The 24,688-nt window shown below is 43.6% G+C and overlaps 1 protein-coding gene across 1 annotated transcript in view; it reads left to right on the plus strand.

The window, feature by feature from the left end:
* LOC141994428 (ectonucleotide pyrophosphatase/phosphodiesterase family member 7-like) overlaps positions 1–24,688 on the plus strand; it is an 84,994-nt gene that overhangs the window by 43,899 nt on the left and 16,407 nt on the right. Inside the window, exon 3 of the mRNA XM_074964651.1 lies at positions 16,478–16,623. Coding sequence (XP_074820752.1) covers positions 16,478–16,623 — 146 coding nt within the window. The remainder of the gene's footprint in view (positions 1–16,477; positions 16,624–24,688) is intronic.

Below are 24,688 nucleotides of genomic sequence, written 5' to 3' on the forward strand. Positions count from 1 at the left end.
ATTGCAGTAGAGTTTTGGACAAAAGCTATCAAAAGTATCACGCCTGATATTATAATTTTGTCAATTACATCTTTCAAGATTGAGCTGAATAGACAAGAAAGTAGACAGGTGAAGAGGGGAACATTATTATATATATAAGGCAGACTTCAGCAAAAAGTAAGTGTGAGGGGATTTTGTCCCCTCTAGCATATACTTCCCCCACCCCCACCTCTCAATTTCAGATTTTCTGCTTCCACAGAATGCACACACTGGGCAGTGTCGGCAGAACAAGGGCTGCACCTAGTGGCTGATCATCAAGCCATCCCAGGCAGGATCCGTAGCTGCTTTCAAGACTCCCTCCAGAGTCTCATTGTAGGATTGTTTCTATCTGGGCTTGCATCTTGCAAGCCTTTGCATGGTATGCAAGGATGTTGATCCCAAGGGCTTGTGGGGGGGTGGAAAGAAAGAGGGTTCAGAGCTAAGCATGGCTTTCCACACTGTGCAATATGCTCCCTCCCCTACTCTCAAGGGCAAAAGTATAAAATGGCAGAGAGAGGGAGGAGAATGTACATATCTGAGGTGGAATTATGGGTTTGTGTATGCTCCCATTGTGTTAACAGGACACTCCTCTCTTCAGTAATCCTCTCCTGCTTCAAGGCAGGAATAGTGAGGTAACATCACTCTTATTATTACAGGATTAGGTTCTCTTGCTCTCCCTCTTCTGCTCACCCCATTTTTACATGCAGCCCTGCCTCTCTGCAGCACAAGATTAAACTCTTGAAGCTTTCAGATACCCACGTGTCTCCATAAATGATGCATGGATCTCCAGGTGGGGGCTTGTTTGTTTCATAAGTAGACAGGTGCAAAATGCCCACTTCCTGCCTTTGCCTGCGCTCCCTGCTGCTTCACCTGCTAAGTTCAGGTGTCATTCCTAGTAGCTCTGCCGCTGTGGCAATGAGTGTCTGAAAATTGTGACCTCGGAGGGAAGGTGTGTGGCAGGGAGGGGAATAGCCAAGGACTGCTACTGAAAGGCAGGTGTCTTTTTCTTATTCCACGTTAGAGCCTGCTGAATGGATCTGCTCACTCATCTCTAGATGCCAAGCTCAGAGAAAAGTCTCCATAATCTGACTTCAGTAGACTTAAGATCAGACCCTTCTTATCACCCCAGTAAATTACAGCCTTTCATGCCCATCCTGCATAGCCTTCCATGCTGTCCCCATGTATCATAGGAATGCAAGGGACCTTGAGAGGTCATCTAGTCCAGTCCCCTGCACGGATGACAGGACTAAGTATTATCTAGACCATCCCTGACAGGTTTTTGTCTAACCTGCTCTTAAAAAGCTCCAGTGATGGAGATTCCACAACCTCCCTTGGCAATTTATTCTAGTGCTTAACCACCCTGACAGTTAGAAAGTTTTTCCTAATGTCCAATTTAAACTGCCCTTGCTGCAATTTAAGCCCATTGTCCTAGCCCCAGATGTTAAGGAGAACAATTTTTCTCCCTCCTCCCTGTAACAACCATTTATGTACTTGAAAACTGTTATTATGTCCCCTCTCAGTTATCTTGTCTCCAGACTAAACAAACCCAGTTTTTTCAATCTTCCCTCATAGGTCATGTTTTCCAGACCTTTAATTATTTTTGTTGCTCTTCTCTGGCCTTTCTCCAATTTGTACACATCTTTCCTGAAATGTGGCCCGCAGAACTGGACACAGTACTCCAGCTGAGGCCTAATCAGCACGGAGTAGAGCAGAAGAATTACTTCTTCTATTAGCAAGAGTGTTGAAAGCAAGACACATCTGTAGTGGTGCCAACTCACTGCTGTGGTGCCTCCTGCTGGGAATTAGCTCTCTTGGACCACCAGGGTGCTTTTACTCACTCGCCTTTACTTCCACTTCCTTCACCATCAGGACCTGCGGCACTCCTGGACCATGGCATCCTCTTCGGGACATGGCCCTCTGGCTGTGCCCCACCCCACTGTCTCTGACAGGTGGTCCTCAGCCCTTCCACTTGTCTCAGAGGCCAACTGCAGTCTCTAGTCTAGCCCCTGGCTTCAGGGGCAAACTGCAGTCTGGATTTAGGCCACGCCTCATTCACAAATAGGGTGGGGGAGGGGGGACACCCAGGCCTGCCCACTACTCTGGGTCCCAGCCCATGGACCCTATAGCTGGCAGCCTCTTGCTGTCCCTCCTCCTATTCCCGCTGCCTACTTTCCCTGGGGCACTTCCCCCATAGTCCTAGCACCTTCCCAGCCCTTGCTTCAGGGCCTCAGTCTGGCCATGGTCGGCAAAGAGCTCCTCTATTGCTCCCCTACCCTACCCAGCACTGCAGTATCTTCTCTGGTGCTCCTCAGCTGACAGTCCTTGCCCTCCAGGGAGAGACTGCCTTTACTCTGCTGAGCAGCCCTTTATATATGGGCTGCTCCAGCAAGCCTTCTCTTGATTGGCTCTCCCAGTGAACCCTTTCTGATTGGCAGGGTTCTGCACAGCCTCCCCAAGGCTGCCTTAACCTTTCTTCTGCCGGTGTGGAGCAGCTGTCCCACCACAACATCCCAGAATGATGTTTGCGTTTTTTTGCAACAGTGTTACACTGTTGACTCATATTTAGCTTGTGATCCCTTCCCGCAGTACTCCTTAGGTAGTCATTTCCCATTTTGTGTATGTGCCACTGATTGCATTTGTCCTTATTGAATTTCATCCTGTTTACTTCACACCATTTCTCAAGTTTGTGCAGACCATTTTGAATTATAATCCCATCCTCCAAAGCACTTGCAACCCCTCCCAGCTTGGTATTGTCCACAAACTTTGTAAGTGTACTCTCTGTGCCATTATCTAAATCATTGATGAAGATATTGAACAGAACCGGACCCAAAACCAATACCTGCAGGACTTCACTTGTTATGCCCTTCCAGCATGACTGTGAACCGCTGATAACTACTCTCTGGGAACAGTTTTCCAACCAGTTATACACCCACTTTATAGTAGCTCCATCTAGGTTGTATTTCCCTAGTTTGTTTATGAGAAGGTCATGCGAGACAGTATCAAAAGCCTTACTAAAGTCAGGATATACCACATTTACAGCAAACCTTCACACCATAGCATCCCCATGGCTGTACCAAGGCCAGACAGTCTGGTGCAAACTACAATGTTCTCCAACTTTCTCAGCCCTGCGGTGATTGGTGATCTGCTCCAACCCTCCCCCTTCAATTCTCTCCCAGTCTTCACCTCAATTTCACTCCTCCCCTGCCATCCCCCTCACCCATCTTCCTTTCCCCTTTAGTTGATCTCCTCCTAAGTAAACCACCTGCACAAGAAAGCCAATGTAACTCATATGACATTTGCTACCATCACACTGTTCACTCTGCTTGTGTGTTCTACCCTTTCCCCCCACCCTATGTCTGTGCTGTGTATTTAAACAACATTGTCTCATTGGTTTCTTTCACTCCCCCATCTGTCTGTATCCACCTGTTGGGTCTTTTCTTAAACTTAGATTGTAAGCTCATCTGGGCCTGGGCTATCTTTTTGCTGTGTTTGTACAATGCCTAGTTCAATGGAGTCCTGTAGGAGTCCTAGGGCTCCTAGATTCTATGATCGTACAGATTATTACTAGTACACATTGAAATTAAATAGCTTTGTACTGTAGGGAGCTAGCCACTGCAAACAGCATGAAGCCATCTAACAGTGCTGAAAATTTCCATACAGTTGTTTTCAAGAAAAAGGTTTAGAAATAAGAACAATCAATAGAGTTTGTGCTGGAAAAATGCTTTCTATTGTTGTACTAAGGTTGAATAACTTTTTCCTTGAGTGAGTTGGTTCAAATGTTCAAAGAGAGACTTTTAAAGCATACAAAACTGAGGATAAAAGAATAAAGGAAACAAGCAGAATTATGCCAGAAAAAATTTGGGCCCATTTAGTTCCCATTACATCATGAGAAACTTGGGAACATAGGCATTGTCAGTCAGCCTCAGACTGATGGCCCACCTAGTCCAGTATCCTGACTCAGACAGTGACCAACACCAGGTGCCTCAAAGAAAGGTGCAGGACAGGAGGCAACTGTAGGGTCATCCGCCCCCTACTGAGGTATCATCCTTGGGAATTTGCACCCTTACCTCCACCCTTGAATTTTGCTTTTAGTTTTTGTTCCAGTGTCATTTATGGGCATCCACATCTCCCACTGAAGTTAATCAGAGATTTGGGTCCATGAAGACTGCATGGCTGGGCCTGTAATTGGGCACAAACCAGAAACCCAAATTTGAAAACTCCCAGGCTTTCCAGAAACTTTGATCCACATCTTAATCCAGTTGTGGCAGCTGTGGCCCATTTCTGCTTGGCTGACAGATTCTTCTTGCTCTACTTATCTGTTTATTAATTTAGGGTAACTACAAAGCGCCCGTCACTTTTGCTATCTAAAGTCCTGATCCAAAGCCCCTGGAAATTAATTGACTCTCACTGACTGCAGTGGACTTTGGATTGGGTCCTAAGTGCTTTAAATGTTATCATGACTGTAACTGATAGGTGAAATGGGAACTGGAGACTGTGTTCCCTCACTAAGTTTGGTCAATGTAACCACAGCTCACACCTTTAAGAAGTTCCACTCCATGGCCGATTTTTGAACCCACTGTGTTTAAATGGGTTGGAAGTTGTCCAAAATGACTTCTTCCAACATGGAGCAAATATCAGCGAGCAGACAACTAGCTCTGAGCTCAGTCAGTGTAGACCAGCAGGGAGGCTAGCACAGAGGAGAAGACAATGCTTCCTCACACTAGAATGACCAACTGATAGCAGACATACACTGTGTAGGTCAGAGGGGCCTCAAATTTAAAAAAAAAAAATCCAAGTGAAAACAAAAACTCAAGTAGCTGCAGCAGACACCGGCAACAAGGGAACTTTACACTACTGCTGGCAAATCCAATTAAAGCCACAGCAGATGGTTTTTAGAATCCTAGTTAGACAGGGCTGTAAAAAGCACTCAGATAGCACACTCCTGCAGGAGCAGCTCATTGCAACTGAAAAATCCCTGAAATTAAATGAAGATCAAAAAAGTGCCAAGTGAAGACTGTAATGAAAAATGTGCTATCACTGACACAAAGAAGAACAAAGGAATACTGGTCATTCCCTCTCCATAATATATCCCATATTCAAGTGGAACTAGTAGTGAAGCAATAAAGTCCTAGAGCAGCAAGTGATACCAAAATAATAAAATAAAATAATAAATAATCATCATCATCATCATCATCTTTATTCTGAAGAGGGAAGGGATCCATAGAGCCCAATCTCTGAAAATCTAAGAACCACATGAGCAATTACATGCATGCATGGGTCCCTGAAAACATCTTTAGGCAGAACAAGTTAAACTCTGTAGAGCAGGACAGGCCAAGCTGCAGCATTTACATCAGGGCACACACATAGCCACTGCTGGCTAGGCAACTGGCATAATAGCTAATAAATCCTAGAGCATGCCCAGCCGGAGAATGAGATTTGGAAGTAGAAAAAGGTGGCTTATTAACTGCATATATAAACAGATTCATTGAGTAGAATCAATGATAGTAACTAGCAGGCTAAGTATTACCAACACCATCATAGCTGTGTGCAAAACAAAACAGAAGTGTACAATATTTGGCAATGGTTTGAAAGGAGCCTATGTGCAGAAATGCTGGTCCCTGAGTGAAGGCCTGTACCAGGTTCAACCTTGAAAATAATGCATTGCTCCCTCCTTTAGAAACCTAGAAATGTGTGACTCAAGCCACCAAAAAGCAAGCAAGCAAGCAAGGCAGCCTTTACACTTTTTACAGTAGGAGAGCACAAAACAAGGGGAAGCAAATGGCCAATGACAAGCAATCAGTCACTAAGTCCCAAAACTGGGACATTTTCAAAGAACCACTCAACCAGATATGCATCTCCTCAAGCTGCTGGTGATCCATCATCACTATGCTACATCTCAATTCACAAAGGAGGAATAAAGGCAAGCCAAGGCCCTTTTAGAACATGCAAACGATGTTCAGGGTTCACACACATGTTCCCAGAACTAAAACAAGGAGCTTTATGCCTCTTTTAGACTCTAGAAACTGCTGAGTGGTCAGTTCCACCAGAAAAGATTTAGCTTTGCCATGGATTGGTGTACGGGTACCCTCTCATATCACCTTGCTCCTTACCCCAACACAACTGCCACCATCTCTTTTCTTGACTGTTTTCTCTCATCTCTCCTTTTCTGACTGGTTCTTTCACCCGCTTCTTCTCAGCTTTTCCTCTTCTCCCTTTATCCGGCTCTTTTTTGCCATCTTGCTTTGTGACACCCTGGTCCTTACTTCCTTTGCTTGGGATTGGGGCTTTTCACTGGTGGTTGCATGAGGCTGGTTGCCTATGGTCTTGCAGCTTAGCACAGTTCAATGAGTGTGGCTTATGGGCTCCTCCCTGGCTATTCAGCCCTGCTCATGTAAGGCTACTCTCATGGCTGTCTGCATACCAGGAGCACTGTGGAAGCAAGGAGGGAAGGTGAGCAAGATTTATGGAGCCATCCACTGCATTTTCCATAGCCACAGGCACACATGTGCCTTGGGGACAGTCCAGAGCCATGTAACTTTCTCCCCAATCTTCCTCATTGTTCTTCTCTGACCCACACCTTTCCTGCACTAGTCTGGGGCTTCCCCACCCGAAACCAGGCTGATAGACACTGCATTTGGCTCTCCATTGTCCTGCACCTTGAGCAGTCATTCACACCAGTTTGACTCTAGCACTGTTTGGCTCAAAAGGCAGGATTTGTCCCCCACATGAAGGATACAAATATTTGGAAGCAGTCATTATTTGAAAGGGAGGAGGAGTCCGAGAGGAGGAAGGGTCAGCTAGTGGTCAGGACAGAGGACTGGGAGCCAGGAGAGCTGAGTTCTATTCCCAACTCTGTCTTGCCATGTGACGTTGTGCAGGTCACTGATCTCTGTTGGGGCCTCTTGGTTCTACTCTCACACAGCATTAAATGGGGCTGCATTTCCCTGCATTGTAGCATAGTGAACAATGAACTAAAGCCTTTCAGGACAAATGCTGTTTTCCCCTAATGGCACCCCAAGCAAAGTCTGACAGTGGTTGATCAGCACAACCCCACCACCACCACCCAAATTAAAGAAAGGAAAATGGACAGAAAACGAGAGCTAATGTAGCAGTGATAGGAACCAGAAACCAAAGTGACCCAGTCTTTACAGCAGGCTATGCAAAAGGACTGCCAAATGTCAACATTCATATAAACAGCATACCCAATGGCCAGATGGAATTCAGTTGTGACTGTCTGTTCCCATCTACTTGAAAGGATAACTCTTCCAAGTCATCCAGTAGATGGATGAGTGGGCAGAGAGAAACATGCTTCTTTCTCTGCGCATCAGCCATCCTTAGCAAATGTTACCAGAGGCCTCCGTAGGGGTAGATGATCAGGGGAGCCACCCTGAGCACCAACACCTTATCACGTTTGGGAGCACCAAGTTTCCATTTTGGAAGGGAGAGGGATTGTTTTGTTGTTTATGTCTTTTGGGTTGGGGGGCTGAAAACGTTTTCTACCTTGGGCCACACGACACCTAGGGCTGGCCCTGGTTATTTCTTTCAAAGGACAATTTGATATCTATCAGCTGTTATGATAACAGAGCATCTTTACATTTCTCCAGCTCTGGATTAACTGTGGGCAGGAGATATTTTGACACTTGGCTATTTTAGAAATGGATTCTCTGCTTCCTTTAGAATAGGGCTGCTCTTATGGGATAGTCATGTCCTTCCAGGACAGTACTTGAGGTGGGAGCCCATAAGACTTCAGTCAATGTGTTGTTCCCTTGCTCTTTATCTAGATGTACATTTTCATTCTTATCTGTTATTTGGGCTCCTAGCTAAGGGCTTCGTTCTGTGCATCCTCACACTAGCACATGTCAGCTTCTGTGCCTGTGCAGAGCCGCACTGAAGACAACTTGCACAAATCAGACCTTAGTGCCTGTTTTCAGAATTGATGCAGCTGCACTGGGCAACAGCACAATGCCAGCACAAGTGTAGATCAGACAGGTGTTTCTACTGTCAGGTTACGTAGTCCTGCCAGGACATGATGCTGTAAATACCCGAGCTCTGTCTAGTCTTGCACCGATACTGAAGAGCAGACACTACATGTGCTGGTGTGGACACAGCCTCTAACAAGACACCCAGTGAGAGCTTCATCTTGTAAGGTTCAGAATGCCCTGAACTCTCGTTATCTTCACTGGGATTAGAGAGTGCTCAGCACCTTGCAGGAGCCCCTCAGCAGCTCATAGGATCAGGCTCTCGGGTCACTAGCAGCTTGGCCTATCACATTGCAAACTCATACGTAGTCTTCTGTCTAGATCTGCTTTAGCATTACTGACTTGCAGCTTTCCTCCTCCCATTGAACTCTTTGTTTCGGAGTATTTTTCTACACATACATTGTGCTGTATTTTTCCGAAAATGAATGTCCTTTTATTCTTTCCTGCTCGCATTTCTAAGCCCATTGTGTATCATTATTATACTACTCCTCCATTCTCATTGCTGTTAATGATGCCTCTCAGTTTAATATAGACTGAGAATTTCGCCGATGTGCTATTCACTTATTCTAAGTAGCTGCATCACAGTAAGGCCCAGTCTACACCAGGACTTTACTTATATCAGTATTGCTACAACTCCCAGCGGTGTAAAGAATCCTCACCACAAAGGATGTAGCTATATGGACCTAACCCCCAGTATAGACAGCACTAGATCTATGGAAGAATTCTAGCTACTGCCTCTCAGGGAGGTGGATTCCCAATGTCAATGGGCGAACCCCTCTCATCAACATAGGTAGTGTCTACATTAAACACTGCAGCTGCACCGCTGTAGTGTTTGAAGTGTAGATGTACCCCAAAAAAGTGCTAAAGTAACTTCTTGACATCTACCTTGTCCATTAACCCACTAGACCATGGGGATACAATTTTGTTCTTTGGGAGGGATAAGCTGATAGACAGTTCCCCAGTCACCCTGCACCCAATAAAAGGAGAAGCAACAGAGAAGAAGAAGCAGCTCAGAGTTGAGTTTGATGTGCCATAGCCTGGAAGCCACGGGATCCACAACAGCAGCTGTGGCTAGCTTTTCCTTTTGTGCTTTCCCCATTTCCTTTGTGACTGAGTCTGGAGTCAGAGATTTTGGTCCCAGGTGTACAGATTTTGTATGGCACATTATTTGTTTGGGAGGCAGTTGTGCTCTTTTATCTTGAGCTGTTAATATTTTATGATTTGCCTGCACTTTCAATGATTGGATTCTCAAGTACATGTTTACAGTACTTTGATGTGAGATCCTTTTGCCATGCCACTTGGGCTGCACTCTCTCTGAAGAATTAGCTCATCATCTGTATATTTTGAGTCTTCTAGTTCATTGCATTGCTGGAAGTTGGAAGGATGAAGGACACAGATGCTTGAAAGAAGATGTAAAACTGTTTCTTTGTCACTGAGTGGATGTTGGAATTGAATGCTTACTCAGATGTTCGGAATATCCTCATTTATCATAGATTTTAGTATATAGACTACTGGATTCTACTGGTCTGACTCACATCTCTTGATGTCTCACTGCAACACAACAGTATCAGTTTAATGATGGAGAGACTAATTCTCATTTACATTATGTCCTCTATACATTGCCACAATAAGAACCACATTCTACCACCCTTACTCACACTGAGTAATCCCTTAATCCAAGAATAGTCCAATTGAATCTGGCCCTAAATAAATCCACCATCCGAGCTAATTGCTGCACAATGCACTGCTTATTATCCTTTCAATAGGACTGTCTTCTAAACAAGACAATGTGAATGGAAGCCTTGGGGGGTAGAGGGGGAAAGAGTTCCCTTGTCTTTCATATCTTACTCTCTTTTAGAAAATCTAGGTCAGATCTTCACCTTGTAATGAGTATTTCAGAAACTCAGAGCCCCATCCTGCCAGCTGCTGAGTGCATCCTGCAAGATGGCACTGAGATCTATGGGAACGGAGCGCTCCCAACAACACGCAGGAGGCCCTCAGCACCTCACAGGATCAGGCCCTCCATCCATCAAAATGGCCTAGCTCTAGGATGACTAATTTCCACATACAAGATGGAAAATTAGAGAATTGCTTTGCCTCCCCCCCTAGTTCTCCTCCTTTTTTTCCCTCTTAACAGAAAAACTAGGCAGGAACAGACCTGTCTCCTGATCTCTGTTGAAGTGCAGCATTACGTAAGCAAATACGATTTGGCAGGTGTCTGATATAATTACCCACAGATATAGATGCCCATCATATATTTTCAAGACAGCAAACAAATCTATAAAAAAAACCCAAAATATTACAGCCTGACAGTTCTGAGAGCATGGAACAGCAAACTCCCCGTTACCTAAACTCAGGATGCCCAGATGAAATTGGAATAGTTAAATGGCTTGTCACTGATTTCTGGTTCACCTAGCTTGTTCCTTGAGCTACCTTTCCCATTAAGTGCTGCAGCTTATGCTTTGCCCTGTTTTCCCTTATCCCAATATCTATACCCAGTCAATCAGGATGGGATGAAAGTGCTCCCCAGTTCTGTTGACAGATCTTGTACAAGCAAGAATAAAAGCAATTTAGGCTTACTGTCTATACAAGTAAGGTCATTGTTAACACAACACCTTGCAAACCAAAGAGCTTTTATGAATGTAACTGATCATGCGAGAGCGATACGTAGGGGGCATAGGAATCACTTTGCCCCTCACTGAAATATAACCACCCCTGGGGTGAAGCACAGGAGCAGTTTATCTGCACACAGCAACATTACAGAACAGGTTAGAATAAGGAATGAAGAAAAATACCAGTTTCACTGTTCAAGGGAACTACACCTTTATTTACCCCTTGTGGTCCGGCAAGGGCACCCACTGTCAGGTTTCTGGCTCCCCAGCAGTCACCTGACTTGGGCAGAGACATGCATCTCTCTCCCTCTTGGCCAAGGTATTTCCAGGCTGCACAGTTCCCGGCTATACTGTGAATTCACCAGCAAGTCAGACTGCCTCAGCAGGCCTGCTTTGTGCTCTCCTAACAGCTGGCAGTTCTGTTGATATAGCCTCAGAGGAATTACCATACAGCTCTAACCAAGCACACTTATTCTTAAAGTGAAAGCATTACAGACAAACATAAACGAACAATGAGAGTGCCTATACACAAGTTAAAATCTCAGCAGAGGTCATCCATCAGTCTTATGGTGCCCCAGTAGGTCAAGTCCTTCCAACTCCTCCACAAGGATTGGGTTACCGTGGGAGAGAAGGTCCTGTCTATTTGATGGATCAGAAGAAAGTTTAAACTGATTCTGGGCCTGTTTATCCAAAAGTCCTTTCTCTGTTGATCTCTGAAGAATCCAATTGGAACCAGTATATGCAGATCTCCCCAGGGGGAGGTATCTCTCTGGAGAGTTACTATCTGAGTGAATTAGCCTAGTCACCCCTCACTGTTCTTAGTTCCTGGAGGGCTGTGGTCACCCTCCCCCATGGTATTACATATACACCCTGGCAGGCAAGAATACATAAACTTCATACAGTGAGATCTCCCAACAGTATTACAGAAAGTTGCCATAGCAGTCACAACCATATCCCGCTGACACTGCATTGGGGACTCAGATAGAATAAATGCAACACCCAAAGGAAAAACATAATAAGCAAAAAAAATCCTGCAGTGTGAATGATGAATGCTCGTTTTTACTCCTGTAACACATTGTCCAAAAATATCTTTGTTTCTCACTGGGGCTGACCCACAAAGGACAGGTCCCAGACATTGCTTCCAGCTAATGGATTCAAGTCCTTTTACTTAGAGGGTGAAGATCTATGCTAGAGGTTCCAACTTCAATCTTTGCCAACAACTCAACCAAGGGTCGCTACACTATTCATTCACACTGCATTTTCTCTGCCTCTTCTTTGTTCCTTTCTTCCTGTTTAGACCAGAAGCTCCTCAACTTCAGACCTTATCATAAAGCAGCTAGCTCCGTGCTGGAGCTACACAACTGATACAGTTATAGTCAGACAGAATCCAGTCTCCCAAGTTGGAATTTGGCAAGAGTAATGGGGCTTCTCCTACGTAAGCTCTCACCTCCCTCGCTCGCCACCACAGGAGCCTTACAAACAACTCCAGGGAGTCTTGTTCACAAGGTTCTAGTTAAACACAGTGGACTAAAGGCTTCGGTCTTAGTTCTCCGTTGCTATGGGCCTCACTGATACAGAATGGACACTGCTGAGAGGCAGTAGCTACTCCCTTCTCAATATTTCTTAGAACTTTAACACCAGGCTAGCCTGGAAGAGCTGGGGCCTCATTTCAAAGCATCCAGTAGGAGAGAGTTGTGCTGGCCCATCTGCCAGATTACAATGCTGATAACGGTTTCATAAACCTCAACTGTGTGACTTGTAGCCTCAAAAGCAATATTGTATCTTCTTCTAAAATACATGATCTAGCTCAGCTAGAAATTATAGGCTAAAGGCAAGAATTCATAGATTAAATTCTCTGCTTTGTGTTATGCAGGAAGTCAGACTAGATCAGCAATTCTCAAACTGTGGGTCGGGACCCCAAAGTGGGTTGCAACCCTTTTTTAATGGGGTCACCAGGGCTGGCATTCGACTTGCTCAGGCCCAGGGCTGAAGCCTGAGCCCCACCACGCAGGGCTGAAGCTGAAGCTAGAGATGCACTGCCTGGGACTGAAGCTGAAGCCCAAAGGCTTCAGGCCTGGGCAGTGGGGCTCAGATTACAGCTCACCCTCCCACCCCAATTGGGGATAGAAGCCCTTAGGCTTTGGCTTCTCCCCCACCCCCCTGCCCAGGGCAGGGGGCTCGGGCGGGCTCAGGCTTCAGTCCTCCTTCTTGGGGTCATGTAGTAATCTTTGTTGCCCGAAGGGGGTCTTGGTGCAATGAAGTTGGAGAACTGCTAGACAAGATGATCTGAATGGCCATAGAATCTCTGAATCTTTTGCAAAGGTCTCACATTTTTCAAAGGGGCTGGAATACTTTTAAATTTGGAAACATGAATATTTAAATATGTTTAGAGCAAACAGCCTTGTCACAATTTCCCTAACTGTAAATACTCATTAGCATTTTCCATTAGCATTTCGGTTTGATGGGCAATTAGGGTGACAGCCAAACTTGAGCACCTGAGTTCATGAATCTTCTTGGTGTTTTATAAATACTCCACAGCATGACAGAGAAGCCACCTTCACCAAATCTGCTTTACTTGCTACATCATGAAAGGAACGTTCAAAGAACTGGGTGTTCATGAAAGGTTATGAGCCAAATTCTGCCCTGATTTACAATCACTGAAGTTAAGTGGAGTGATTTAGGGCAGAATGTACCCCTACGAGTCCATTAATTCAGTAGTTTGGACACAAAGCTACCTTTGAGCGTACATGTGCCCTTATTCACTGAGACAGTATTAACTTCTTGTTGCAACAAAAAGTTGACAGGAATAAAATGTTCATCCTCCATTATTAAAGGCCTCTGCTCTCCAATTTAACATTGATCCCCAGCCATGGGGTCCTTTGGAACTCCTCAGCAGTAGTGGATAACCATGGCAGCAAAAAAGATGTCCTCTTCCATCTACGAAGAGCCCAAAGGTTGTGCTCCATCCTCTCAGGCACAGACCTGGCCACAGTGATTCATCCTCCTCCAGACTTGCATTTCGGTACCCATAGGAATGAAAACAAGCCTCTGAGAAAAGCTCTAACTGGCAGAAAACCCATTAGCAGCCTATCTGGTTTGCTACAAAGATCTCCACAGGATGCTGGTGCACTACTCACTGCACTGGCTCCCCATGGAGAGAGTCCAGTTGAAGTCTTTGTCCTGATAGTCAAAGCCACCCATGAGACTGGCCCTAGTGAACTGGAAAAATCTTCTCTCTGTCCACAACCATGACCTCCCACAACAGCTATTGGAACTGTGAAACTATTGACTGAAAGGGGATTGCAGGGTTTGGGACTTTCACAGGAGCTGGCCTGGACAATGGAACTCCTTGACACTAGAGATAAGAACTGGTCACAGGCATATAACCACTTCCAGAAGCAGGGGCCTTTGCCAGCAGAGTACTGAAACAGGTGCATCGAGCTTGTCAAAAAATGCCTATTATTTTTCATAAGACGTTTCCAAAAATATTTGTTTTATTAAAAATATTTAGTTTTCTAAAACAATTTGATAAACAATATATCAGTTTTCAGTAAAAAAATTGGTTTAAAAAAATTGTTTTTTAACTGAAGACTGAATAACTTCTTTTGGGGGGGCGGGGGCGGGGTATGTTTGTTTTGTGCAGTTTGTTTAGTCAAGAAACTAGAAAAGTTTGGCCAAAATGGACATTTTCTATTAATCAAATTCAACATCAAAGTGACCCAAAACAAAACATTTTGCCGACAAAACTTTTATATTGGAAGATGTCAATTCATTGCAGCTGTTCAAAAGGAAGAGTCAGATTTGATCAATTTTCCTGTTCAAAGCATTTTTGAATAAAGTTTCAAAACTGTCAAAACATCCCATTCTGACTTTTTAGAAGTTTCATTTTTCAATTCAGAATGACTTTTCTAAGCTTGTTAATTTACACTAAAAAGAAAGATTTAAGTGTCAAAATCAAAACAAACATATCAAATATTATTGAAACACATTCTCTCAATTGACTTGACCTGAAGGGAAAACAGAAAACCAAAACAGATTCTCAGTTCACAAAAATTTTCAAGATTAACATTTTATCCCATTTTGGGATGGGAAAATTTTCAAATCTTAAAAACCTCACAGGCCGGGAAAACTGTTTCACGCCTACTTTAATAATATGTAACTAGAAATCCTGGTGAATTGCATAAAATCATCTAGTCCTGTGCAATGCCAGGCTAACTGCACTTCTCCATACACTCAGAGTGGCAAGGCGAAGCATGAAGAGTAGCTGTTTGGAACAGAGTGAATTATGCATTTGCTTGTGCTTTCTTCACAGTCTGTGTTGCCAGCAGAGCTTGTCACGTGAAACAGGCTCATGAATCTAGCCACTGATGTTCATTCATCTGTAACCAGGATTAAATGGAAGTCATATGATGATCAGCTCTCTTACTCTGTTTATCAACATGATAAATCCTATAAAAATGTATTGAAGGGTAGAGTTTGTCACAAGGACATAGCTCACAATAAAAGGGAGCCATGTAGCTGCATCAGCCCAGGAGCATACCAGAAATTTGGGGCTCAGGGGGCTACAGGTCTCTCTTGCTCTTCAGAGAGAGGTGGGTGGGGAAGGTGTGTAGCAAGGTACTGCTGTCCTATATGAGCAGTAAATTATTAACACTCCACCCCCTACCACATTGACTCAGCAATGCTGCCCAGCAAGCAAGGGATGGACCCGAGACTCTATCCATTCCTTGACCCACCCGCCTCTTCTGCAAGGGGAGTAAGTGGCCTGTAAGCCCTCCTGCCCCACCCATCCCCTCACACCTATCCATCTGGACTCAGTATCTGGGCAGTCCCTGAAAAGTGTAACTGGGGGGTTCGCTTCTTACTCCCATATGTGGATGTGTAGTCCAAATCACATGCTCTCCCCAGGGAACCAAGAGTGCTCTCCAGGCCCAATGCACTTATTCAGAGAGCTCAGCACTTCCTCTTATCCAGCACAATTCAAACTCCAAGGAAAAGGGATTTGTATCCCAATGGGAGTTTATAAAAGGAAGAACACAATTCAATCTGGTTTGAGTCACCAAAGGTTTGATTTCTAATATTCCCATCACAGCATCAGAACCTCTGATGAGGATTTCCGTTTGTTAATATGCATCATTACTACTTTTTGAGGACACATGGAGCTTCATAGCAGGGCCAGCAAAATAATGAAAAAGCATGACAAATCCAGCATTATTACTTGAGAAACAGAATTTTACCAGCTATTGAGCTGATCATATAATGTAAAACAGTTATTCATGAAATCATTTATTTGATGAAGAATTAATATGTGAAAAAAGGACCAGATTTTACTCACTCTTTCTTCCTTACCCAGCTCATCAGATCTAGGCAGCCAACCCCTTCAGTGAGAATGAAAAGGGCTGCAGATGGGCTTTTAACAAAACTGTGGTAAAAATAAAATTAGTAAAACAATAGAATTATTAAAATACAGTGTGATAGTCTTGCCTTAACTAGCTATAATTCTTTAGGCCACATCCTGCTTTATTTACATCAATGGGCAGTTCTTCCATGAAATTCAATATGATGAAGATTTGACCCTTTGGAAATTCAAGCCATTCATTGCTAGCTTCATCTTTGTGATTTTTGTGATTTTTTGCAATAGTGGTAAACCATCCAGTTCCAGGGAGGTCTACCCATGCCCTCTCTTTTCCTTATACTTCTTCCCAATTAGCTGGAACAGTTGAATCCATTTATCTGGAAAGAGCTTGTTCAATGACTGCAGTGTGTTTCCACGATCTGCAACATCACACCTATGTGACATCCTTATTTATTTCCTTTCAGAGACATTCTCCATGTTTATCTCTTGTCTCATCCTCTTTTGCATTCCAGGTCGCTGGATTGAAGATCATGGAGTGATTCACAATCTGATGTTTAACCCAGAGACCCTGAGGAAGTATTCTCATAAGGCAACCCAAAACAAGACAGAGTGGTGGGACAATGGGGTATTGCCATTATGGATCACAGCTCAGAACCAGGTACCATAGAAAGTCTTGACGCTATGTAATGATACCTGCACTTAGGTTTTCATTTTAGTAACTTAATCCCTTTGCTTGAATGGAACATGTACAGTACTACATCAAGCAACACTGAAGCTATGTTTGCTAAGTCACTGATCTAGCCGCTGCTTATTTCACACATCACGGCTAAGTACTGGTGGCACATCCAAAGAAATCTATATGGCCACCGAAGTCATTGGGAGTTCTTCCATTGACTTCAGTGGGGTTTGAATCAGGCTCAACATCCTGATAGGATACAAAACCAAAAGGACAAAGGAACATTACAATGTACATGTAGCCTTTGCCCTTGCAAAAGCCGTATTTGCATATGCAAACAGGATAACAGCCTGCTTATCTATTGGTGTATGGAATTACCAGCTAATAGGTACTTGTGTTTGCAACAGTGAGTTTGTATAGCATAGTGCGCCACGTGCATTTTGACAGGCACTTGTTTTGTGCTAGGCTTTAATAATATGGCCCTAAAGATCTTTATCTTACACTGGGGGTGCATATTGTAGGATTTTGGGCTGTAGTTCCTCTGGTGTTTGCAATTTGTGTCTGATTCCTTGTGTTTGATTGCCAATTACACTTGCGTATTTGTTCCTCTCCACCCCCATCACTCATAATCTGAGCTTTTTTTTTGCCTGAGCTTATAAGTGATTGTTCAGCAAGCTCATGTAATGAAGAACACGACAGACATCTGAATTGATGACTCACTCTTCTGGCAGACAAATGTTAAATTGATGCATCCAGTTCTTAACTCCACAGTTACCCTATAGCAGACTGCAAGCATTCTTCCACAAACCAAAGCACTCTGGCTTACATTTACAGCCACCTGATTGCTGCAGGCCAACTCACTCAACATTAGAACTCCATTCATCAAAATTTTACTTGCATGGGCCGCCTGGAACATGGTCTTGGACAGAATTCTCCATCAAGAAATCCATTGCACTCCTTGGTCCATTATGGCAAGTTTTGTGGAGATTGATGAATTAACCTTTAGTAAAGCTAAAATGTTTTCTTTCTATCAAGGTGATTTTGCCAACATTCTTTCACAATGCAGGATATTTGGTATGCTTTCGGTGGAGGTAATCAGAGCAATGGTTGAATCACCTAACCGCCTTTTGTGAAAGAGTCCCATTAAGTGCACCTGCACTGGGGCACCAATTCACAAATGCCACAAGATCCCTCAGCATAGCCTAACCAAAAATGAGAGGTTTGGGGACTCCTGAACCAAGACATTTATTCAGAAAAGGGATTCATCTTTTCAATAAATATACCAGGATTTAATGTGGCTGAACAGATTTCTGTTAAGTCCAGGCTTCTTGTCCTCACCTTCAAGGTCCTTTTCAACTCTAACACTGTTCACTCTTCTCTCTCCTCATTGCAGAGAGACTATGTGAGTGCTTACAGTTAAAGCACATGCTTAAGTACTTTGGTGAATCAAGGCCTAAGAAGTATTCTTGATAAAAATGGTTGAGAATTAAGGCAAGTAGATTGCACTGATATTCAGTATGAGAGATCGGCAGGAATGCCAGTGACCTGGCATCCATTGAGCCAAGAGATTGCCTCTCTCTATTTCTGATCATGAAGTAAGAATCACACTGGGTCACTCGGTCAGTCACAGAGCTGAAACTTTCCATGACCAGCTGTTAGATGTTGTCACTGTAGGGACTTCACTTTGGAGCCTGCTCCTTCCAGCATTCCTAGTGAGTTTCAATACACTGTGCATTGATTTGGCTGGTCTTTGTAAACTGTTCTTATTGGTGTCAGGTTTAGTGGGAGCCTTGGGAAAGGGGGACCCAGTAAAATTTCTAAACAAATTAATGTCAAGCTCTGTTCTTCCACTCTTTATGAATGGTGCTGGATTGAAAGCAGGAGAGAATGAAATGGCTCAGAACCTTCCTTACTGAGAGAACACCTGTCAACCTCCCTGTCAGAGAGCCTGGCTGCCCTGTACCACCCACTTCTGGCCACATGTAGCATGATCAGTGATCTCTGCCTCAGTTTTCTGCTCCCCCACCCCCTTGTGGGTCTCCTCAGCTCTCTAAGACACTGGTCTGTGCTGGAGATTTGGCTTAGCTCTCCGGTCAAGTCACATACAAAACATAATCCCTTCCAGCAAGAGTCCAACTAAGAAGTCCCAACAAACAAAAAGCTTCTACTGCCCTTCAGGAGCTACTCTGGGCCCTGTTCCTAGCCACTTTTGAGAGTCTTTCTGGCTTTAGGATAGTGCACCAAGCACCCAAGCTCATTCCCTTGGAGTTCTGTCCTCAGCCCCTGCTGGGCTCTGTTCCTTGTGTCCTTCCTTGTTCTGGACACAGGACAAATTGCAAACAAGGCTCAGGGCTTTCACAGGAGCCTACCCACTCCCTGAGGCTCCTCTCCAAACTGATCTCACTCAGCCCTTTTATGAAGCCCAGGTGTCCATTAAGCTATCACCTGACCCCCTTAGCCCTTCCCCTTTGGGCTAGGAAGCAGCTAAATGATTATGGCACAGATGTGGATACCCCCACCCAGTGCTCTTAAAGAGGCCAGTCACTCTGTGACACTCCCCCATACCATACTGTTTAGCTTGAAGATCTACCTGGAGCCCTATTGGTTCTCTGTGGAATTCACTCCTCCTGCCTTGGGCTGAAATAGTCCGGATTGACTGGTTTTACGATTTAAGATGAAGTCCATCAGTTTTCCCCAAGAATTTGAGAAGTGGGGAGGATTGCAAGGATGATTAATTGTTGGAAGAAGAAGATGGTTTAAGTTTCAATTCGCCTGGCTTGGTGGTTGGGGTTTACAGAGGAGAGGATGGCCGAGGTTTAGTGACAATGGAGTTTTGACATTGGTAGTTTAAAGTTTCATAGAGTTTAAGGGCCAAAAGAGATCAGATCATCTAGTCAGGTCTCCTGTATGTCACGGGTCATTAAGTTTCACCCACATACCCCTACAGGAAGGCTTGAATTAGATCAAAGCATTTCAGAGCTAAGACGACTAATCAGGGATGCAACAAATAAGACCAAGGGGCCACCAGCACTCCAGGGCCCTCCAATGGCAGGGAATTATCAAGAGCAGCTAGAATGTGTGGACTGCACTTCTCAGTGTGTGTAAATGTAAATAAATACAAGTCTGCAGCATATGTGTAAATTTGTTCTTCCAAGGTGACAGAGCCCGCCTCTCCCCCCAATCTGGTGGGATCCCCATTGGAGGTGGGAGGATGCAAAAGCAGAGGTGAAGCACAAACAACCTTTGGCCACTACCAGTCTTGGCTGACTTTAGGCTTTTAACCTTGAGGCAAAAGATTTAATATGCCATTACTGATCCCCTTAGTCACCTAGCTCCCTGCTGAAGTCTGGTCTAATCAATGTCAGCAATGAACAAAATTTTCTAGTGATTAGAATCGGGGATTGGCAGTCAGTATTTCTGTGCTGCATTCTCTCCTCTCCACTGACACACTGGCTGACCTTGGGCAAATTTTAATTGGGAGGAATGGGGGTGGGCAGGGAGGGTTTGAGCATCCAATAACGTGCTGGGTGGCATACAATAGCATGATGAGAGATGGTCTCTGCCCAGAGACTGTACACAAGCTGAATGCAATAAGGCACAAGAGAGCAACACACACATACAGAGGTCATTTACACATCCTGTGCCTCAGTTTCCCAATTTGTAAATGGCATATGGTTAAGACTCATCTGTTCACAGGGATCTTTGGAATCTTATTTCATTAGTGTCCACAGAACAATTTGAGGTTCCCAGATCAAAGTCCCTCATCCCTATTTTAGCCTAACTTAGTGCCTAGATGAATACAAAGAACTTTTACAGGCCACTGTTGTTTTAAAATATTAAACCATCTGTGCACGTCTGGACTGTTGGTAATTAAATTAAATGTTGACAAATGTCAACTCATCAATATTAGGTTTTAGAGTAATAAACAAGATTTAAAAAATTAATAAAATCGATCCACTGTTAACGGACTTTAAAGGGAAATTTGAGTAAAGATTTATTTCCCTGGAGGTATGTTGAAAAGGCTGAGGGGGGTGGGGGAAAATCAATGGAATGGTAGAATGAGGATCTAGAGCATTGAACCATAATATTGAAGGAGGATGACTCTCTAGAATGCCCTTATATGGCCTTGCTTGAATGACATTACCTCTGATATTTCTGTTCTGATCATTCTGTTTCCCATGGGAAATGCAGCTTTTTTTTTCTTTTAAACAAAGAAATTCACCCTTACACAGCAAGAGAGCTGATGCTAATTTGACACTAACGTGGAACAGTAATAAAGCCCAAACTGGTGTTCAAGGTTCAATTCAATGGATTTTGTACTGAAAACAGAGTGCAAAGGAAAGTGCAAAAGGAGCACAGAGTCCCAAATTCCTTAGACTGGGGAAACAGACTACAAAAAGTCATCACGCTGTAAGCGCAAGCATTTTCAAGATTAATAAGCATAACAGTAATAGCTGTGATCATTGTAATAAAGGAATGCAGCAGGAACAGAAAATAATGGTCCCAATAAAACCAACAATATTGTAAATTGATTGCTGCTAATAAAGTTGATTACGTTAATAAAATGGGGGAAAGAACAGTAAATACCCACTTGTTTGAACATGATATTTTCATAGTGTTTTATTAAACTGTTAGTTGGAATTAGGGATGTGAGGAATTCCGCTAAAAGCATTTGGCCACATCATCATTTCAGCCTCTTAGGCTGCAGAGACTCGCATTCAAAACATTCACACAAGAAGTATATGAAGCCAGTTAGTCACATGATTATCATCCACTCTAAGGCAAGTTGGGAGGTAGTGAGATCTAGGACAGTGGCTCAAGACCCCCACAGGTGTCACAAAAAGCAACCAGGTGGGTCATGAGGTGTTGAAATTGCATTACCATAAAAAGCAAAGAAAATCTCACTCCCCTACTCCCTGCATCCTTCTACCCTTCAAAGTCAACTATTCTATGTCAGCTTCTAAAAACAAAAAACACACAAATGAATTAGCATTGCAACATTGTTCACTTGTACTTTTATTATAAATGTGAAGGGGGGAAGATTGTGAAAATCTTTGATTTTGGATAAAAGGATGGACAAGCTGAGAAACACTGGCATGCTGGACAGAGAAGTAAATGGGAGTCAGGACACCTGAGTTCTATCACCATCTCTGCTGTGACCAAGTTACTTCCTCTCTCTGTGCTTCCGTTTCCCCTCCCACCCTTTTCTCCTGTCATATCTTTTTAGACTGTGAGCTCTTTAGGGAGAGACTGTCTCTTTGTGTGGGTATACAGTGCCCAGCACAGTGGGGTCACCCATCTCAGGGCCTTTAAACATGATTATAGAACAACAACTTCCAAATTCTTGAAGCCAGTATAAGCAACTTGAAGAAGAGCTGTGTGCATGACTGATTTTTTGGTTCCTGGCTGATCTGAAAAGACAAATAATTGGGGGGAAATTTGTTTTGGGCTGACCTAAAACAAGGATTTTTCAAATTTTGAGACAAATCAAAAAGTTGGGGTGGGGGAGATCATTTAAGGTCAAGTGAAATATTTTGTTTCCTTTTTGTTTGTGTTTTTTTTAATAACATTTAAGTAAGTTTTGAAACAAAGTTATTTTGAATTTTAAAAAAGTTTTCATTCTGTCAATGTCAAAACAAAACATTTTGATTGGTTTAAAATTTGGGTGGGGAGGAGAGTGAAATAAATTCACTGAATTTGTCACAAATTCGCAGAACATTATGGCCAACCCAAATCTGCATTTTTCAATGAAAAAAAGTTTCAACCAAAATATTTTACCCATTGCTTCCTCAGTTGATTTTTCTGGTCCTAAACAGGGCATACAGCCTCCTGGAATCTGGTTTTGGAGCTGGTACTGTATTGATCATACTTTCTGCTATTATTTCTGTAATATTCTTTCATTAATGATATTATGAACTAGGATGTATCTTCTGCCTTCTCTGGTGTTTCCCGTTGTAACATTAACTTTGAAATTATTTTTGACCTTTCGATAATCCTAAATGATGTAGAAAAGAATGTCACCAGAAACAATTTTTTTCAGATTTATGAGCCTCAGGCGAATAATCTATAATTAAAGTCAATGGAGAAAAAAAAGTAAGTGCTAGTTTGAAAGTCATTTAATTAAATCAAAATACTATAAATTATTTACAGGGGTGGATTTTCCCCCCTAACTTCTGTGTAGGAGAAGAAAAGAGAATCTACAACAGCCCTGAGAGATAAATTACTCCTCATTGCGGCCTCTTTCATACCACCTACCCTCAAAATATCAATGTTTTGACCACAGAAACTCAGTCACTGGGCATGTTAAGTAACCTGTTCAAGGTCACAGTGACAGAGCCCAGGAGTCCTGATTGCCAGCTCCTGCTCTAACTGCTAAACCGTCTTCTATGCTTGGGAACAGTAACTAAACCTGGCTCTCCATCCTCATAGTGGAGAATCCCAGGTGACCCCTTTTTATTAACATTTTATTCCTCAGTCCATACTCCCTCTTTCTCTGTCTCTGACATGGTTCAATAAAACTGGTGTCAAGGGGGCTGATTTTGGAGGCTAGTTAAGCTAGTCTGGTGGGAGCTTAGTGGTAGTTCTGTGTACTGTCATATGCTGCCCAACAGGCACAGATTCAGTTCTCAAAGCCTGTGACTAACAGAGAAAGTGCCTGTATGTTGTTTTTAGGAATATTGGGTTTAACTTGGTTTTTCCCCTATTCAAATTTGCATTGTTGCCTGGCCAAATGCATAGAATTCAATCAAAGGAGGCTGTAAAGGGGAGTTGTTAAGGAATCCAGGAAAGGTAAAACAATGGCAGCCTCTCAGGTACCTGCTTCAAAAGAGTTTAAAATGGCTGGGCCATCAATTGGGGGTGCGAGGGGGGAAGAACCATCCAAAATAAGAGGTTTTTCTCTTACCAGCCTCGGGCTGAAATCAAAAGAACCTGAGGGGTTAAAAGGGTGCCCTTGGCCAAAGGGAAAGGGGAAGGTGGTCAGCTCAGCTGGAAGCTGAGAAGGACACAGAGTCAGCATGCAAGAGAGGTTAACTTGAGAGCCAAGCTCTGCAGCAAGCAAGCTGTAACTCAGTGCCCAGAGAGAACAGGGGACACCCAGATTAAGTCATGCCTACCTAGGGGAATGCAAAGCATAGGTAAGACAATATGCAGATAGGTCTTTGTTAGCTTTAAATCTACTTCACCAAGCTCTTCTATGTTGAGGCAGCCAGGAGCTCTTCCTCACTGCCCTGGTCCCTGCTGGCAATGAGCTGTCCGTGGTGCTGCAGTTCCTTTTGGCCAGCCAGGAGCACCATATGCACTCCTCTGGCTCCAGCAAGGAGCTGCCTGTCTCTAGCTCTACATCTCCTTTTTATATGGCCCTCCTGGGTCCTGATTGGCTGCTCTCTGTAGCCTCTCTGGTTGGCTAGCCCTTTACAGCCTCTCTAGGCCACTTGGAGGACTTAGCTGCACTGTTCCTTTTCTGGGATGGGTGTGGCAGGACCATGAGGCCTCCTGCAGGAGGCCTATGGGCCTACTCACAGATCCAAACTCAGGTACATCCATAGAACTGCAGCTACTCCACAGGAGTGTAAATGAGAAAAATTTGATCTGCAATCATTTTCTTTCAGTTGTGCCACTACCAGTCCTGTCTCCAGATTGCTATAAGCAATCTGCCTTTCTCCCCACTGCTAAAAAGACTAAGTGGGGATAAGGTTATAAAGCAATGATCCCATAGAAAACCAATACCCTATTATAGCAGTTCTGTAAGGTTCTGTACATCACAAAATTTTACATTTCCTCATGGGCTTAATAGACATTTTCTAGTTCATATGGTCTCTGATACCAGAAGTCTCTTTAAAATAACAGACAAGATCCAAAGGCTGAAAAGCTTAGATCAGCAAATTTCAAAATGGGACTAAAAATGTACATTTTTCCACAATGAAGGTAATTGGAGCAGTTTACCAAGGGATACAGTGGATTATCCATCATTTGAAGTCTTCTCGTATGATCTTTTTCTCAAAGATATTCTCTAACTTAACCACAAATGGATGGACTCAGTTCAGGA

This window comes from Natator depressus, chromosome 10 (assembly GCF_965152275.1).
Source record: "Natator depressus isolate rNatDep1 chromosome 10, rNatDep2.hap1, whole genome shotgun sequence".
NCBI classification, from domain to species: domain Eukaryota; kingdom Metazoa; phylum Chordata; order Testudines; family Cheloniidae; genus Natator; species Natator depressus.